Below are 13531 nucleotides of genomic sequence, written 5' to 3' on the forward strand. Positions count from 1 at the left end.
TTTTTCTTCCTTTTTTGTCTTTCTTTGTCTTTTTTTTACATAACTTAATTAATTAATTAATTAATTAATTAATTAAATAATTCTGTTAATTAACGTGATTGAAAAAAATCTTTCTTTCTGTCTTTGTCCTTTTTTTTGTCTTTGTTTTTTTCTTCTAATTGAAACATTAAATCAGACTAATTTAGGTTCTGTCAGTTGATAACAGACGGACACACTTCCTTTTCAGAGGTAATACATTTTATTTGAATGTGAAAGTTTAATTTCTTTATGGAAGATCAATAACAGACAATTTTCCAAACACAAATACACTGGTATGAAGTGCCTTTAGGCTGCTGTGGCGCACCCTTGTGGAAAAGTGACTTTTACATTTTATGCCCCTCCCCCAAAAGCAAATCTCACCATCTTTGTAGATAATTTTGTGGATAAAAAAAAATCAATTATGTGCAAAATGTACAGTTGATGTGGACTTTGAGATCCTCGTGTAAAAGCAGGAGAGAAGAAACAAACATGTCCGTCTCTGTGTCACACGTCCATCTCCTCGTCCTCGTCCCCATTGGATCAGCTGTCGGGCAGCAGGAAGCTGAGGCAGGACAGAGGCAGGTTGGAAAGACAGTCTGCGTTCCCGTTGACCTGCATGTCTCCAAACAACGCTCGGTCTCTGTTGATGGCGGCGGTGGCGCCGGCTCCGCCCGCGTTCTTCTTCTTGAGCTCGGTGAATCTGTGCAGGATGAGCTGGTGCTCGCGACCTCGCAGGAGACCCCGGAAGTTCAGGACAGCAACCAGGTGCCTCCTGCTGCAGGAGACAGGAGAACAAAGACGCCATCAATTCACCACGTCATCCATCACTGCACCACTTTAAGGCTTGGTTCAACTGAAAATCAACACTGTTTAAAGTTGTTGTTGTTTTTAAAACTGTTCATTAATGCATTCATTTTTCTGAACGCGTCCATCAGCAACAGCAAAAGTCTATCGTATAATTAGTCACTGATGAGAAGAGGCGTGATCTTCGCACCAGGACTGAAGATCCTCGTCTGTAGAGAAACAGACAAACCAAACTGAGACTATACTGTCATGGATCATTTCTTTCGTTGCTCACTTGAGAAATGTGTGTCTGAAGAGTTTGGTCTCACTGTCCATGATGAAGAGATGAGATGTTTCCTTCAGAACAGGAATCTGGTGGTGGACGACTTTGTTTCTTCTCCACTTTTGATTGTTCAGTGTTTGAAACTCTGCTCTGAGTGGACTTCAGGTTATATTGATGGTTAAAGTTAATGTTTATCCTGACTTTTAGGGACCCGTGTAAACAATGGATTGTGTCTGTTTGTCTTTTTTCAATCAAATCAACAGCACTTTGAAAGATCTGTGTTTACATAACTGAACAGCTCTCTCCTGCTTTTGTCCAATCAGGTGACATTAAGACACCTGCACTTATATCATGCGAGAAGATCGTGAAGGACCGGATCTTCAGGAGACAACAGAAGATAATCCTGGCAGGCGCCAGAGGGAACATCCAGAGCTTCTCATGTACGTTTTTGTTTTAAGGTTTTTTAGAGAAAATAACCAGTGACCATGACATTGCATCACTCATTGACAAACCCCCCCCCCCATTATGTTTGCAGCCATCCTAAAAGGTAACTCTTTTAGGATTGAAAAGGTCGACGTGTTCTGCTACAGGTGTTCAGGGTTTTTATCAAAGTGGACTTTCACGGTAAATCAGTGACTGAAACAAACTTCACTTCCTCGTTCTCCTGGATTTAATATTTTACATCCAGTTTGGGTCAAAAATGAATCTGATGACCTACTTAGTGGTTCGCACTCTTGCCTTTGCAGCAAGTAGACCCAGGTCTGAAACCCGGTCTTTCTGCATGGAGTTTGCATGTTCTCCAAGTGTTTTTGACATGGGGATTAGGTCAATTGGACACTCTGAATTTACCATAGGTGTGAATGTGAATGGTTGTTTGTCTCCATATGTGTCTCTGCCCAGGGTGTGACCCTCATGTGGAGGATAAAGCAGTAGAAGGGTGGATATTATAAAACGTCTTCAGAGAAAACGGTGACATTTCTCAGTGAAAAACAGGATGTTGGTTAAGTGTTGACGTTTTGTGGACTTTTCTTCTCTTTTTTTGAGTCGCTTGCCTCAACAGAGCCGCGGCTTCTAAACACAGACACGTTGCAGCACTTTGACTGTGTTAACATCCCTGCAGGTTTCACTTTTCATGAGCCTGATGATCAGTGCTGCTGCTGCTGCTGCTGATGTTGCTCTGGAAATCCCCGCTCATCGATCAGGACGACCCTGGTCTCTCCTACAGCTCTTTAACTGCACAGTCCTGCGTTTCCTTCCCGTTAAATTAAAAAGCTGAGGTAATTCCCCGAAGCTTTCGGAAAACGTTATCAGTCTATATTTTCTTGGGTTGTCCCTCCATCTGGTGAACATGAGATCCCAAGAACACCTCAAAGCAGAGCAGAGCCATGGCATCGGGATAGGCAAACGCCAACAGAGAGTTCTAAATGTTTACCTGAAGTCAGGGTAGCGCGTCACCATCGGTTCCAGATTCTCCTTTATGTCCGTCTTCTTCTTCTGTCCAATGATGTCACACAGGTCGTCTCCGACCGGATGCATCCACTCGTGACTTAACGTCTACAACAGGCAAAAGGTCGGAAACCTCAAAGTCTAATTTGCAGTTGTAAAAACAGTGTTTGTATACTTTTAATTATATATTTAGATGGGTTCATCACTCTAAATGTGTACTTTTAATCCTAAAAAAACCACCACAGAACTTCCATGTTTTCTTTTTACCATGTCCCCGAACACATCCACGAGTTTCTCCCACTCTTGCCGTATCTTGGCTGCCGCCTTCTCGTGTTTCCGGTTCTTGCAGGAGTAGTTATTCTTCATCAGCTGACCAATGTATTCCCTCAGGACGTGGAAGTGCAAGTGACTGGCAAACGCCTGGCTCCAGGAAACACACACACAAATAACAGGATAAGCAGTGTGTGTGTTTTTGTCATTCATCACATTATTAACACCATCAGATCATCGAAACCACCCCATTCACTTCCACCTATTCATGTGTGCACATTAAAACGTGTGTTTTGATCACCTCTGCCGTCGCAGCGTCCGGACAAACACAATGAAATGTGAAAAGTGATTCAGTGGAATTTCCAAGAGTGTTGGAAAAAAACAAAAGTATGAACGGATTTCCTAAAAAGACTTTAATCTAAATCAAGCCTGTCTATATACAAATAGAAAAAAACAAGTGTTTCCGGATTATGTTGAATTTGGTTAATGATTACGGGAAACTGGAAAGTAGAAAACCGTTGGCAGGGATTTGGTCATGATTCCCAGACGCATGAGCAGCCTTTGTGCACGTGACGTGATTTTAAAGGAAAATTCCCGGTTCCGCACCTGGACGTGTTGAGAACTCATGAGTGCACAGTGTTTGGCGAGAAGCTCTGTGCGATCGTAGAGCTGATCGAAGTCATCGTTGTTCGTGAGCCACTTCTTCGTCATCATTCTCCTCAGGAACGGCTGGAAAAACAGCAGTGAAAGAGCGAAAGAGAGCAGAAATGGAACAAACATCACTGGAGGTAGGTAGGTAGATAGGTAGGTAAGTACGTAGCAATGAGGTAGGGAGATTGGTAAGTTGAGGTGGCTAGCTGGATGGGTAGAGATATACAGACATCATGCATGACCTGCAAGTTGTTGATGTTATTTTTATTGATTTTATGATTTTGTATGTATTGTTGTTTATTGTTTGGCTGTTACTTCTATCTTCATTTAAATTTCTTGTGTCTTTTATGTATTATTCTGTACATCACTTTGGTCCACTGTTGTTTTTTAAAAGTGCTTTACAAATAAAGTTGGACTGGATTGGATAACGGATGCTGAGTCACTGCTGGTTTTTATTTAACCATGAGAAAGTATTTTTTGTGCCTAAACGTGATTAAAAACGTTGAATATTAACTCATTTCACCTACTCTGGTGGGGGATTTACCTTATTTTTCAACGACATTACACAACATTAACCTTGTTTATTTAAAGGTACTGCAACTCTTCTTTCTCTTCTTTCCCAATTTACCAAACCACAACAGAAAGCAGCTGAAGCATTTGAGGAAACGCGGTGACGTAACGCAACTTCTTCAACAAACCTTAACGTCCTCTTTGAACTGGTCCTCCAGTCCCTGCGTAAGCTTCATAATCAGCCCCTTCGCCTCTTTCCTGAAGTTTTCCACCTCGCCAGGACAGACGCGTGCATATCCCTGCAGGTGCTGCCTACAACGGGAGGAAAAAGACAAAAGGAAAACAAACATTTGGTTGATTTTCAAATGTGTCAACAGTCTTGACCCAGCTGCCCTCTGTCCATAAGAATCAAAAGTCATTTTCTGATATAAAATGTACTTAAGTTTTAGAAGTAAAAGTGTTCAGAAAGTAAGGAGTTAGGATTGAGCCATGGTGGCGCCGTAGTACGGCAGCTGGAAGGTTGTGGCTTCAGTTCCTGGCTCTGCTAGTCTAAATACAGACCAAAATACCAACTAACATAATAGCCAAACTGTATCATGATATTCGTCCTTTGTGTTTTCTGTTGCTTGTTTCCTGTTTTATTAGTATTATAGTATTTCCTGTCCTCCCTCCTGATTGTCTGCCCCACGGTCTCATGAGTTTCACCTGTGTTTGATGATCGCCGGTGTTTTGTTACCATGTGTTCCTGCTCCATCCACATGTCCAAGGTAATTCAACTTTCCTCGTGCTCTGGTTTTGTTTTTATTAAATTACTTGTTCTTGTCTGCGTTTGGGTCCTAATGTGAATGAAAGCCGTGACGCCCAGTTGGGTGACTTTTGTTTTACGTAAGGTGGGAAAAAAAATATATCGTTTTTAATACTGTGAAACCAGCACTCTCCCTCTCACTCTTTTTAAGAGTGAGAGGGAGAGTGCCTAAATAAATACATAAATACAGTGGCTGGTTTTATCTCACCTTATCTTATTTGCAATCTGACTGATTTTGGTAACTGTTGCCCACTTATTCTATGGCATTTGCTCGTTGAATTAAAAACTAGTCTTATAAAACTAGTTGTACGGCCAGGTCGTTGTGCATCTTTCAGCACTGCATAGTTTTGTTTGAAATTGTTTTGCATATAGTCCTCATACAGGTCATTTGTGATGTAAATAATGACATTTATTAGATCTACGCGACTTAAAAGTGCACCTTTTAACGTGTAGCTGGCATTATTACTAATCTGGGACTGGCGCTCGAATGCCAGAGGTTCATTTTGCAATTTGTGTAGCCTATGGTTGATTTACTGTGCTCTTACTGGTTTGCAATTTGCAAAAACCTATTTAGATATGAAGCCAAATTTTATTTATGTGTATATATATATATATATATATATATATATATATATATATATATATATATATATATATATATATATTTATATACATATATATGTGTATATACATATGTATATATGTATATATACATATATATGTGTATATATACAGTACGTATACACACATATATATGTGTATATATACGTATATACACATGTTCATACACACACTCTCTGGTGTGCAGCACTATGTGTGCAAATGCACACAAATTTCGGTGAGGCCTCGAGCCGCCACATCCTGCTCATGCTGTGACAGACACATGTGACAGACACAGACAGCTGTGTGTGGTGGTTTTAGAGGTTGCGCTTCTGTCACTGCAGCAGCGTTTCACACTCACAGCCCCGATTCCCCGAAATCACGTGGAGTGAAATAATATGTGGGGGTGACGAGCTGCCCTCATGCTGCCACAGGCCGCGTCTGCTTTGCCTTCTAATCACTGCAAGCTCCTGAACGACTCCTTGTGAGTGGGAAAAATGTGTTGGCACGAGCGCTCGGTGTCTGCAGCCACAGAGCACAGTGATTAAGAGATGAGTCATCCACACACACAAAAAGAAAAAAAAGGGGGGGTTTTCTGTGGATACTTTAACTGTGTGTGGATATGAAGATGAACTCCAGAGCTGAGCTTTAACTTTTGATTCACTTTTATTTATTTGCATTTTCGATTCTTGTTTTTATTACTTCTCTGCTGCTTTTAGTCATCATTCTAGATATGTGTGTGTGTGTGTGTATATTGTGTGTAGATGTGTATTGTGTCTGTATTGTGTATATTGTGTGTGTCTATATATTTGTATGTATGCGTGTGTATTGTGTGTGTGTGTGTGTGTGTGCATGCAGATATGTATATTGTGTGTGTGTCTAGATGTGTGTGTGCATATATTGTGTGTGTATATTGTGTATATATATGTGTATATTGAGTGTGTATGACTGTATGTGCATATTTTGTGTCTGTCAGAAAAGCCCTTATATTGTAATATATTATAAATATTTATTCACAATTGAAGTCACTGTGTCTCAGGATTGAAGCTGCCTGCCCTGTCGTCGCCACTGAAGCCCGATTGATTGTGGTTTATTGTTTTATATCATAAATAGGATGCGATTTGTTCTGTGTTCCAATTAATTTAGTTTGGTTCATTGAAGAAAGCAGAATAAATAAGAATAACGTTGAGACATCACAGACAACACAACTTGATCAGGATCTTTGGCAGGAAATTATACTGTTTGGCTCCGCCCTCTGGTTTTCTGAGGACGAGCCTCATGACCAGATTTATACTGAGGAGGAAGAGGAGGAGGAGGAGGAGGAGGAGGAGGGTCATGTGACTTACTGTAAAGCAGTGAAGCCGTTGATGTAGGTGATGTGATAGTGTGTCCACGGAGGCCGGGGTCTGAGGGAACTGCACTGAAGCATGAACTCTGTCTCAAACCTGCACAGGAAAAACACATGAAAAATACTTGTTATATATATATATAACACAGAGCGTTTAGGCGGCTTTACTGTGTTTAAACGTATACACAGAGGCATGAGGACAAGTGAAGGATGAGGACAGGCCAATGATGACAGAATTTGTCATGCGTTCTTTCTCATTACCGTAACTCCTCTGATTTTTGTGATATCTAGTAAATTCAGAAAGTATCAACACAAAATAAACATGGAAATGAACTCACTCCAAGAACCTGAAACTGAAAGTCCAGGACTGACACAACATTGTTTGTCCAAGTTCAAATTGTAAATGTGAATTTGTTCGAAAACATTTTAGAGTTCCTATTTTGTTATAAACTTGATAAATTAAACAGTTATTGCACAGTCAAAACACAGTTATTTCAATATTGAGTTATCTTGGAAGAAATAAAGAGGCATTATTTGACAGATCTGCAGCCATAAAAACAAAATAAATCGGTCTGATTTTCATGATGGCCATACGAGGGTTAATGACGCACGCTCACTCTCCCTGCACCAAACCCTAAAGAGAAAATCAGTGATTTTTCCATCACGACTCAAAGGAGTTGTTGATCCTCTCCTGCCTTCATCAGCGAGGTCACACGTGTTGTTTCGTGACTTTGGCTTTTTAAAAAAAATCCTTTATTTTGATTTATCTTCATGACCCCAGTTTCACCAAACTCCTCAAACGAGGCTGCAGGCCAGCAAGCTCCTGTGTCCCCACAAGCTTCAAAACAACGCTTTTCTCTGTGGACTTTGGTGCAGGCGAGTGAGTTTACACACTCGGTAAGAAGAAGATGACACAAGACGATCGTAAGACGGGGGAAGAATCACATGCTAGAGAAACTTGTGCATGTTTCCGTCATTATTCAGAGTCACGCTTCATTTCCTGTGATTTTCCGCTGCAGGGATAAACATAAGCGTCTCTGGAGGACGAGGGTTTTTTCGTCTGAGTTTTATTTAGCTAAGGGATGAAGATGATGATGAAGAAGATGATCTTTTCTGTATCTGCAGAGGTTACTTTAGGTAAATCATAAAAAGAGGAAACAGAAACACTGTGGCTACATAGGGAAAATCCTGTTTTTGCTTTGTTTGAGTCATTCATAAATCAATCTTTCATCATTTTTTTTTTCAGTATTACTCAATTATTTTTAAGGAAGTCTTATTAAAAAACAAACAAACAAACCTATACATAACTTTTTATTCATCACTTATATTTTAGATTCGATAAATTTGTAACTTCTGCAAAGTTTTTTTTTATTTTCGAGTGACAAAAGTCAAAAAGAAAAAGGCCGAATTATTATTACTGAATTATATTATTGTATGATGATTATAAACGTCGTAGGTTTCTGAACTTTTATTTAAGATTTGGATTTAAAATCTGCGAAAGAACTGGAACGAAACGAAAGACATACCTTGAGTTTGCATCACCTTAATTGGCGTTAATTGAGGTCACTGAGTGAGTGACATGTGTGACCTTTGACCCCTGTTAACTGACACAACTGTTGACTGATGTGCTTACATATTTTTATTTTGTCAGCACTTTCATTTGTAAAGGTTTGCCTTGTAAAGGTGTCCCCTTGTCCTTTTTACATGACACAAGAACAATCCTTGTTAAAAAGGTAACTACTGTAAGTAACTTTTACTCCGAGTACATTTTTTTTTTTTACATTTTTCCTCTCTTGTTTTCTTGTAACCTCCTCCCTCGCTCGCTCGTGTTCACTCTTCTGCTCTGCATCTGTGGAATCATCTCCTATATATGTGGTATTTCCCCACAGCTGGACACTGTAGAGTCTCAAGTGTTTGTCGTCACGGAAACATTCCTGCTCTCTCTCTCTCTCTCTTTCTCTCTCTCACTTTGTGTGTGTGTGGCTGGTATTCATCATCTTGTGGGGACTTCTTTATGGGTACAAATATGAAGTCCCCATGATGTAAATTACTACACTTTAAGGTGAAAACGTGGTTAGGTTAGATCCAGTAGTAGTTAAGGTTAAGTAGTTTAAGGTGTGTGTGTGTGTGTGTGTGTGTGTGTGTGTGTGTGTGTGTGTGTGTGTGTGTGTGTGTGTGTGTGTGTGTGTGTGTGTGTGTGTGTGTGTGTGTGTGTGCTTGCGTGCGTGCGTGCGTGCGTGCGTGCGTGCGTGTGTGTGTGTGTCTGTGCGCGCGTCATGTACCTTTTAGGGAACAGCATCAGTTCCTCGAGACAGGAAGTGATGACTCTCTTTTCCAGCTGAGCATCAATCAGTGGAGCGTTTTTAACGATTCCGTCCACTCTCTGAAAAATACACACACAACAGAGTGAGACAGTGCGGCTCTCTGCTGCCACCCCGTGGTCGTTTCTGTGTGCTGCACGTCAATGTTCTGTCTTTCTGCTGTCCATGAATTAAATAAGAATAAAATAACTTTAAATGTTGGATAACAGCCATAAAAACATGAATGATAAAATCCAAGATATTAAGTCTGTGAAGGTATATAAAATATGAACATATGGACACATGAATGTGACATAATTAAAAGTAAAGTAAAAAAAAATAAAGTAAAAATAAAGTAGCACAGTTTCTTTATTTATGTAACTGATAAGTAATGAATGTATATGTTACAGGCGAACCTCTTCATGCACTTAAAGTGCACGTATTATGAGATCATTTAAGAAGCGTGAAAGAGTCTGAAAACAGATTGTGTGGTGTCGCACCGTAAATATGTCCCTGTGAAACAGAGAATCAAGGACGTCTTCGTCTCCGTCCTGTTCCCGCGTCTTTTTTTCCTTCCAAACCTCTTCGTTTTCGATCTCGATGACTTTGTCGAGGGAAAATCTCACGTCCACCTGTAACAATAATAAAATTGTACCGTTTTTAAGAATAACACCACTTATGATAATACTATTTATAAGACTGTTGCATTTATGACTGTTTATATTCCATATTCCAAAGATGACAAAGAAGGTGATTCTCTTTTTATACTTTATACTAGATTCTCTTTTTATACTTTATACTAGATTTTAAACAGACACTTCCTGAAAACTGACCTTTTGCCAAATCAGCATAACTCACTGAATTATATCTTGGATAAAAACATCAGACAGACTTTATTGACTACAAATGTCAGATTTTCCCACTTGAAAGGTATATAAATATGTATTTTTTAAATGAATAGAACGCGTAAAGACATGTACTGAGTTGATTGACCTTGACTCTGTTGCAGTATTTGTCCCTCAGCTGTTTGAGGACATGCTCGTCCAGCTGCAGCTCACCACTCTCCTCCCTCATCTCTGGCTGCAGGGACACATTTCCCATGATCCTCTCACTGGAACAGATAACATTTCACTACACGTCATCATCAACATCATCATTATCATTATTATCTATCACCATGAAGCTGCTAAATGCAATAGCCACTTATTTTTCGAATGAATCGCTGATTTTCTCTGTGGACTTCGGTGTGGGAGCGTTAACGGAGCGCAAGCTTCAGTTTGCTGTTGGACAGGGATGTCCAATGCAAGACAAAGTGGAAATCATACTCTTCATAGATATCATAGACTTAAGAGGGCATAGATTTTATTTTGGTGGGTTTTTATAAAATGGCTAAAATATGGCCCTTTAACCTGACTTCAGCTGTAGATCGTCCCTGGTGCACTGACCTCTTGTATCTGTTGATGATCCAGTCCAGCAGAGCAAACAGGTCCTTCAGCTCCGTCGCCTGCTGCTCCAGCTTCTTCAGATGCTGCGCGACCACCCTGTTGTAGCCCCTCACGTAGGTGCTGAAGACTTTGAAGCTGGGCGGATATGACCACTTCAGCGATGTCTTCACGCTCTCCAGGTCGTCCACGATGGCTTTGCCCAGCAGACCCAGGTGAACGCTCAGCCAGGAGGCGTTCTGCTCCTTCTGCTCCAGGTGAACGCTCTCCACCTTCACCTGCACGCCCTGGCCCACCGCGTCCCTCCAGGCTTCCATCCAGCTGCCCGCTAAACCCCCGGGTTCCTGCGCTCTCTTCTCCTCCTCCTGGATGATGCGGGCCACAGGGACCAGCAGCCCCTTGTTCCTGCAGGGAAAAGAGTTGGAGTCGCGCACGATGGCGTTGATCTTGTTCCTCAGGTCTCCGTAGAGGAGGTTGAGGTCTTTCTCCTTCTTGACGAGATCTATGGGTGAGTCTTGGCCACACTGCTGCAGCTCCTGCTGGAACTCACGCCGCAGTGCGAGCAGGTTGAGGTAAGCCTCCTCCAGAACCTCCATCTCTATCAGCTTACTGATCTGCATCACTGGGAAATCAACACAGAGGAAGTTTCATCTTTACCATCTTTACCTTTTGCAACATTACAGCATTTTGTAAAATGTTGGTAATTTAAGTATTTTTTTAGTTACTTGTTTGTACTTTGCAACTTCTAGTAAAATCTTTTGGTGAATTTTGAAACCAACACTAGTAAAATAAAAATTTGGGTAATCTAAGTCATATTCAATAACTTTATTCACATGTTTTTGTTACATTATCTTTTTAAGAATTATCTTTTTGGAGGGGTCATATTATTCATATTGACCCTAACCCCTCTTCACATTCATCAAATAATCCATGATGCCTTTACCCAGCAGATCCAGATTTTTATCTTTACTTTTCTTTGCATCGGAACACTTCAGTTGGTGTTTACTGACCAACTCGACCTCTGAGTGTAAGATTTCTATCCCTGTCTGCTCCTGTTGCCAAAACAGAACAAGCAGAACGATAAAGAAAAGACAGACGGGAAGGTTTTGTGTCTTTCAAGCAGACTGAAGATCTGTGCCGCACTGTGAGCACTAAGAGTTGATGGATCTGAGCTTCCTGTGTGTGAACCTTTTGACTTTTCTGCACCTAGAATCATCTGAAATCATCTAGAATCACAAAAACACTGGAGGAGACAGTACCTGACAGTGGTGTTTGGGGTATTTCTGGCAGTGTGTACATCTCATCAATCTCTGCCAAATCCTCCTCCTCCACCTCCTCCTTCTTCTCTTTCTCCTTCTCCTCTGATGGACCTTCGGTGACATGACCAGGCAGCACCTGTTTGCTGGATTTGTCCTTGTCCTTCTTGGTGGCCTTTGTCAGGCTTTGCCGAATAGATCTTCTAATAACTGAGCTTCTGGATGCAGACATGATGGGATCTGAGGATGGAGACGGCAGCACATACATATGTGATTATGAGCTGTGACATTATTCATAATTTCAGCATCGCTTAATTTTAATGTTTCTGTTTTTACATTTTTCGTACCTGTCTTTGAGCGCTTCAGAGGTTGGCTCTTCTGCCAACTCTCGTCTTCCTGCTTTTTCTGTAAGAATCCCCCGATGCTCTTCAGAGGAGAAGTCGTCGAAGATCCAGCGCTCGGACCTACAAAGGGGGGATAAAAACAACACACAAAAAATGTTGAATCTCAAAATAAAGAGAAAACAAACCTATTTTTACGAGAATAAACAACACAGATCGCTCATGCACAGCTCGTTCCTGCTAGATTTGTTGCTAGTCGGTTTTTTTGAACGTAAACAAACTTTATTTCCCTTTCTTTCCCCTGGCTCAGTTCCTTCTTTCAACATTTCTGTTATGACTTCACCTTAAGGAGTGGGAGTTGTTTTTGGCAGCTCTGTGTGTTTTTTGTGTGCTTCCGCACTTACACTTGCCACTATGACCAGCAGAGGGTGCCAGAGGCTTGTTGCGTGAATGGGGTGAGGTCTCCCATCTCTGATTGGCACGTTCTATAAATGTAATTTGAACAACAACGTCTTCTTCTTCTTCTTCTGTTTTTGGTGTTGCGTTACAACGCCACTTGCGGTCCTAGCATATGTCCTACAGTGTTTTAACTGTTTGTAAATTACAAATAAAAATCTTGTGGACGTGGCCTAAGACAATAATGAGTTTTTTTTCTGACGTGATGTAAACTGAACTCTTTCATGTGACTGCATGTTGGTACTCACTGGGTGAGGAAGGAGGTGCCGGCGACGCCGCCTCACTTCCACCTGGCTCTGCTTTACGTGTGACCTTTGACCCTTTGCCTCCAGGTGACAGTGGGCTCTTCTCCGCCGCACGACGTACGCTCTTCCTGAACGACTGCATGGCACCCAACGCCTGATGCTTCACTCTACCGCCGGCCGCCGCGTCCTCATCAGTGGATCTGTCCGTCATCGCTGACGTCGTTTTCCAGCTGTGAGGGGACAACAGAATGAAAGGTAAGGGACGACAAGAGGACACGTCTGTCTTCACTGTGCTCTGGGAGTGGGAAGCTGAGGTGTTTTCAGTTTTGTGTGGTGTGGTTTCAGTTTTGTTTACAGACAACATGACAACCGGCCTGAGCAGTTCTTTGCACATGAAATGAACAAGAAGTAGCTGATGATTGAGATCAATGTGCTGAATATCATGTATTTATCTTGATTTATTCAGGCAGTGTCTTTTAAATTAGTAATCTCTTATAGACAATACATTAAAAAACACAAACACTACAGCATAAAAGACAGTTCAAGAAGTTTTAAAGGTGCAGTTCTGTACAGTCGTGTATAAAGTACCTACAGTAAAAGTGAAGTATGTTACCAGAAAATAACTTTGGTAGAAGTTGAAGTCACTTTTTATAATATTACTTAAATAATATTACTTATGTGGTTTCTCCTCAAATCAAGTAGATTTATTGAACCGCTGATGAAACTAAAACGAAAAGAACGAGAGTGAAAGTGTGAAACAGTGTTTCACTATTGTCA

The 13531-nt window shown here is 41.0% G+C and overlaps 1 protein-coding gene across 1 annotated transcript; it reads right to left on the reverse strand.

The window, feature by feature from the left end:
- Positions 1-532: 532 nt before the first annotated feature.
- exoc3l4 (exocyst complex component 3-like 4) lies at positions 533-12965 on the reverse strand (the record flags this gene model as incomplete). The annotated part of the gene is made up of 14 exons (XM_083906538.1): positions 533-793; positions 2517-2638; positions 2798-2950; positions 3407-3529; positions 4150-4273; positions 6713-6811; positions 8997-9097; positions 9515-9646; positions 10008-10125; positions 10460-11078; positions 11716-11791; positions 11852-11952; positions 12060-12176; positions 12758-12965. 14 exons carry the CDS (start codon positions 12963-12965, stop codon positions 559-561), a joined length of 2328 nt encoding a protein of 775 aa, XP_083762664.1. The 3' UTR covers positions 533-558.
- Positions 12966-13531: the final 566 nt, after the last annotated feature.

The sequence above is a fragment of the Microchirus variegatus genome, assembly GCF_963457635.1.
Source record: "Microchirus variegatus genome assembly, chromosome: 2".
NCBI classification, from domain to species: domain Eukaryota; kingdom Metazoa; phylum Chordata; class Actinopteri; order Pleuronectiformes; family Soleidae; genus Microchirus; species Microchirus variegatus.